Genomic DNA, 6577 nt, shown 5'->3' with positions numbered 1-6577 from the left:
AACATCCAATAGATATCTAGTGAATATCTACATATCTATTTTATATCCATGTCTACTATAGATAACTAGTAAACATCTAATAGATGAATAAAATATCTATATCTCTCAAATAACTAGCGAGGATATCTAATGGATGTAAACACATTATCCATATATCCATATCCACAAAAATACCAAAGATATCCACTAGATATTCACATGTTATCCACATATCCATGTCCACCAAGAAGCTATCAAAAATATTTATTAGAGATTTATGTATTTATTTACTTACCGCTATGTGGCGCACTATTTACTTTCTATATCCGTATTCAAGTTCTTGTCATGAACGTATATAAAGCCTACACAATGCGGTTAATAACATTGTAATTATTTCTATCAGTTTAACTTTTCTGATACGATTCCCGGGGAATTCAGATATTGAACTGATTTTTAGAAAATCGGACAGATAAATGTCCGATTTTCACTTATTCAGACAATTTTTGTCCGAATAAGCAAAAATCGTTCGTTATTATTTTATTTAAATTATCGAAAATATAAAATAAAAATTAACTTCCATACAAATAAAATCTTTAATTTTATAAATTAAATTATATAAATTTACCTATAATATTTATTACATTAATATATGTGTCATTATATATTATTACTGTATTTGGTCTTAGTTTTGCCGTCAAACAAACGTCAGAAAATGACGTCCCGTGAATGGGACATATTGACGTCATGTTCGGGTCTCATTAGACCTAACTTAGAACATTTAATTAGTCATTTTATGACCAAAATTTAACCAACATACAATGGATATCTACATAAATATCCACTGAATATTTACTTAAATATCCACTGAAAACTGATGTAGATGTCTAGTGGATATTGGCTTACATATTCTGTGGATATTTATAAGATCTCTATTGCGCATATTTAGATATTTAAAGCATGTCTAATAGTGTTTCCTACATATTCATGGATATCCCTATTGCACATTGAGAACATCCAGTAGATATCTAATATACATTAATTTCTGTATGGGTAAGCCATGGTTCAGTACTACAAAGTATATGGTCTTAGGAAGTATATTGATGACAGTATGAGACGGTCGACTAGACCAGAGGATGTTGAAGCTTGGAACAAGTCAGACGGGAAAGCGTAATTAGCCATTTTGTCAACGATTGAGTCAAGCCAATTAATCTTTGTATCAGCATGCGAAACAACAGCTCAGATGTGGGCCAATTTAAGGACAGTTTATGAGTATACGGACGAAACAAGTAAGTTGGAAGCGAATCCTGCATGTCATGGTTATGTTTATAGCGGCGGATCAATAGCTACACATCTAGCTACGGTGGAGAATTTGGCAGCAAAATGCCAACTATGTGGCGATCAAAAAACCGAAACGGATATTTACAAAGCTGCTTGACAAGATTCCAGCTGAGTATTTAGTAGTGCATGTAGCAATGTCATTGGCTGGAGCAAATAGACAGAACTTGGAGACCGTTAAAAGGTTGCTACTCAGCGAAGAGACGAGGCTTGGACAAATAAATGACATCAGTAATAAGGCTCTATATATCAAGAAGAACAAACAAGTTAAGAATTCGAAGATTATTAACAATGATCAATCCAAGGATAAGAAGATTAAGCGATGATTTGGATGTGGCAAGGCAGGACACTTCAAGCGAGACTGTCCAAAGCACAAGGATCATAAGAAAGATATCAAGGACAATAAGAAACAAAATAAAGCAGGTAATGTGTGTTTCAGTTGTATCGAAGTAGCCATGGTCGGAGACAAAGACGACAAAGTCTTGACTGACAGCGGAGCATCCACATGTTCAATGATAAAGCTTGGTTTATCGAATATGAAGAGAAAACGGAAACTTTAGAATTGGCGGGCAAATGTCAATTGAATTCGATAGGTAGAGGCAAGGTTGCAATCGAAGCGTGGATTAATGGCCGGTGGCCAGTTTATTTCCAGAATGCCATGTATCTTCCAGATTTAAGAAAGAATTTGGTTAGTATTGGTATGACTGAGCGTGTAGGTGCAAAAGTAAAAGTTGATCAAGGTAAAATAAAATTCTATCTTAATGATCGGTAAGAATGGAAGCTCAATTAACCGATAATAATCTATATCAGTTGAAGTTGCGGCAACCATTGATAACGAAAGGCGGAAACTAACCTATAAACATGGCATGAACGGCCATCCATGCTTGAAGCGGATGTGTGATATGGCTAATAAGAAGCAGCTGAACATCATTATTCCAAACGAAACAAAATTATTTTGTGAAGCTTGTACATTTGGGAAATCATCTAAAAAGCCTTTGAAGAGTGATCAGCGCAGAGATTACTTGCCTGGGGAATTTCTTCACTCTGATGTTAGTGGTCCAATATCAGTTGCAACGTTCGGCGGTAACAGATGGTTCGTAATGTTCATCGATGATGCTACAGGGATGACATTTGTATTCTTCATGAGAATAAAAGATGAAGTATTCGACAAGTTTAAGATTGTAGTCAATATAATCCATACACAATTGGGTCGTAAGGTGGAAATACTCCGAAGCGATAATGGCTCTGAATATAAAAATGGCAAGATGAGATCATGTTGAGATGTAATTATTTCTTATCTTTATGTTAGTCATGCATCAAACTCTGAATGTGAATTACCCTTAAGCACCTAGACCGTATACACTCTACAGAGGGAGTGCGCATATAGCGTTTTCTTGTAGTCCATGCTCGTAAGAACCAAAAAGTCGAAACACGTGCTAGTCTTCTTCTATTAAAACGATCTCACTTATATTAAAGACGTGTGTAATTGCTTTAATTGCAAATTGCCAAAAGACAGACACTGCCAGGGTGTAGGTTGAAGCGAACGTGATAGAAAAGGCGCCTTTTCAAATCATTCAAATATATATTTTATATAAATCAAGAAGAAGAAGTTATTATTTGTATGGAACTCCAAATCCATAAAATCCTACAACAGATCATTTATGGAAAATCATGGAATTCATCACCAGACAACAACACATACTCCGGAGCAAAATGGAGTAACCGAATGGAAGAATCGCTCATTGATAGAATCAGCTAGATCAATGCTGTTCGCTAAGGATTTATCTCGAGAATTGTGGGCTAAAGGACGTTTGGCAAAATCTGTTCGAACAGACTTGGCTATCTGGGTACACTGACAGCTACTTATTTAACTAATAGGCAACTATCCACTAGGTCTGGTCAGAAATCATCATACAAATTATGGTTTGGTCGCAAGCCAGAATTAAATCATCTGCAAATCTTCGGCTCCTGAGCATATGAACATATACCGGATAGTCAAAGGAAGAAATGGCAGAAGAAGGCTAGAAAGTTATTAATGGTTGGATACGACAGCAATAGTACGAACTATCGTTTACTCGACATGGAGACAAAGAAAATCACGGTTTCTCGGCATGATTTTAACGAAGAGGCAACAGAAGTTGGAAAACCAAAAAGGAACTGGCCGATAATAAATATACCTGTATCAAATATGGAAGATAATAATAAAGACGAAACGGAAATTATCAATGAAGAGGATATAATAGATGAAGAAATTAAGAAGCCTGAAAAATCACAGTCAACTGGAGTCAAGTTGTGTGATCGTTCAAAAATTCGAAGACGTCACCGCTATGAAGCTAATCGCATTGAATTGGATGAATCACAGAACATTGAAAAAGCTTTGGCAGGACCAGAGACCGAGAGATGGCAGACAGCCATTGATGAAGAAATGGCCGTCATGGAAAAGAATGGCACTTAAAAAGCTGTAGACGAATTGCCAAATGGCAGCGAAGCTGTGAAGATGATCTTTAAAAAGAAATTGAATAGTCAGAAACAAATTGAGCGATACAAGGCTCAGTTAATTGCCAGAGGATTCACACAGCGTCCTGGAATTGACTTCAAAGAAACATTTGTGCCGGTAGTAAGATATGAGTCTATCCGGGTATTATTGGCATTGTGCAAAAGAAGATAGGAATATTAGTCATTTCGACATAAGAACGGCAATCTTGATGAGAAGATTTATATGAAACTACCTGCTTCTGTAGTCAAGAATGGAAAATCGCTTGTACAATTAACAAAATCAATCTATGGACTCAAACAATCATCAAGACAGTGGAACAAGAAGTTTAACAAGTACTTGAAGCAATTCACTTTTGTAGCTAGCGATGCCGATAAATGTGTCTACATTGGGAAGATTGGAGATGCGCGTATTATATTAGCTTTATATGATGACGTTGATGACGGACTATTAATGTCAGCTGATTCATATGCATTATCAAAACATTATAACTAAGCTAAAAATTGAGTTTGATGTGATGGAGAATGATGCTCAATATTTTATAGGCTTAGAATTATTTGAAATGCATAATTAAAAGATTCAATTTAACAAATGCTAAACATATGATTATATCTGCAGAGAACCTCACGTTTACTTGTCAACAGAAATGAACAAAAATGCACTTGAAACGGACGTACCATATCGTGAAGCTATTGGTGCCCTGATGTTTGCAGCATGTATTTTACGACCAGATATCATATGTATGCGATGGCCAATGGAAATCATTACTTAAACAAACGGATCGTGAGCATTGGTTAGCGGTCAAGCAAATTTTACGCTATATAAAGGAAACGATAAATTATGGAACCGTTTATGATGGTTTATCAAACAATAATCAATTAATTGGATTTACTAATTCGGATTACGCCGATGATCCGGATACAAGGAAGTCAACCAGTGGCTATGTATTTACTCTCTGTGGTGGACCAGTTTCTTGGATGTCTTAACGACAGAAGATAGTGGCCATGTCCACTACCGAGTATATTGCAGCCAGCGATGCAACGAAAGAAGCTATTTGGTTAAAACGTCTTCTGGAATCGGTGGGAGCTGCTAACAAAGGATCAATACCAATGAATGTGGACAATCAGGGGACTATAAAATTAATCAAAAACTCTGAATTCCACAGAACAACGAAACACATAGAAGTACATTTTCATTTTATTCGGAAAAAATACAAAGATGGAGAAATTGCAGTCAAGTATGTATCATATCATCGGACCAATTGCCTGACATTTGAACTAAGGCACTTCCAAGGGAACCTTTTGTTCGGCTATGTGGTCAGTTACAGATAGAAGATGTGACCGTAAAGTTCTCAACTGATGGGAGTATTGAGGATAGACATTTTTACTTTTCGTACTTCATGCCTATACCCAGTGCTGCTCTGCTCGTTTTCGATTTGTCGTAGATGGCATACGTGTTCCCGGGAATAGCAGCACCTTTCTTTCCTTTTTTAATTGTTAATGATCCTTGTTTCTTTTAACGGGTTAAAATTGCACGTAGTAACTTGCGTTACGTCTGTACTATTCTCAAATATATATTATCTCTTTGGCGTAAAAGGCTCATTATTATTTCAACCTCACAACAATATCATTGCGTCATTTCATCATTACGTTAATGCGGAGTGGACCATTGATGGATATGCACGTGACAGAGATATTGAGCTCTGTTACACGGCACCCTTAATCGGGTTTAATAACGTCTGTAGTTGTAAAACTGGCCAATCATAGCTATTCCTCTGAAAAATGGAATGACTGTGATTGGCCAGCCTTAGAACTGCAGATGTTATTAAACCCGATTAGGGGTGACGTGCAAACGTTGTTGGCCGGCTTGCACGGACTCTACTCGGGTTTTGGTGAGTCGTTCCTTAGTATCACTTGTCACTTTTTGATTTTAATTTGGAATTTAGATTGTACCAGTATTGCGCAGGTTAAAGTTTTTAATACAAAATTGATTTTTATATTTTGTTATCAGTAGTGCTGAAGATTGATAAAAAAATGGTCCAAAACGTACATTTTTAATGCATGCTTGTCACTGAAATCTAACAACAAAAAGTTCGCGCAGCAATAACTGCGCCTTAGTTCTTATTTGTTAGTTTCCTCATTTAATGTTTACATATTCTAAGATAGATAAATAAACTTACATATGCTCGATGATAGACGGCGGTTTCACTACTTTTGTGCGAATATTTTTTGGGTCAACTAGATCAGCAACATACAGTCGTACTGAAGGGTTTGGCGTTCCAGGCTAGAAAATAAAACAATACTAAAAGATAGCGTTTTCGAGTGAAGCAAGATTTGCTCTGAGAGTGATTAAACCTAATCCTTTCGCTTTTTTACCTTATTTTATTAATAAAAGCAGTATAAAAAATTTGATTTTATTAAAATATTATAATTTCTCTATCTAATTTACCGCGTACCTTAGGATACCGTAATGATCGTATGTCAGGATATAGGGCCTTATTTCCCTCTCCAAACCATGAAATGTGCATTTCTTCTACGAGAGAATCATTAAATGAGGCATAAAGCATCATATGACCATCTGGCGACATCCAGATTGCCTCTCCGCTATGTAATATTTCTTCTGTAAATAGCATTAAAGTAATAGATTGTTATTATCTTTATTTATTTTAAAGATCATACACTCTCTCTCTCTCTCTCTCTGTCTCTCTCTCTCTCTCTCTCTCTGTCTCTCTGTCTCTCTCTGTCTCTCTCTGTCTCTCTCTCTCTCTCT

The 6577-nt window shown here is 36.2% G+C and overlaps 1 protein-coding gene across 1 annotated transcript in view; it reads right to left on the bottom strand.

Moving 5' to 3' along the window:
• LOC115235689 (inactive dipeptidyl peptidase 10-like) overlaps positions 1–6577 on the bottom strand; it is a 33097-nt gene that overhangs the window by 11902 nt on the left and 14618 nt on the right. The window contains exons 6-7 of the mRNA XM_029807629.1: positions 6264–6427; positions 5988–6091 (exon numbers count right to left, since the gene is read on the bottom strand). Of these exons, the coding sequence (XP_029663489.1) occupies positions 5988–6091; positions 6264–6427 (268 nt within the window). The remainder of the gene's footprint in view (positions 1–5987; positions 6092–6263; positions 6428–6577) is intronic.

This window comes from Formica exsecta, unplaced genomic scaffold (genome assembly GCF_003651465.1).
Source record: "Formica exsecta isolate Colony F162 unplaced genomic scaffold, ASM365146v1 scaffold231, whole genome shotgun sequence".
NCBI classification, from domain to species: Eukaryota; Metazoa; Arthropoda; class Insecta; order Hymenoptera; family Formicidae; genus Formica; species Formica exsecta.
The sequence above is the reverse complement of the archived record's forward strand: the minus strand, read 5'-3'. Positions and strand labels throughout refer to the sequence as shown.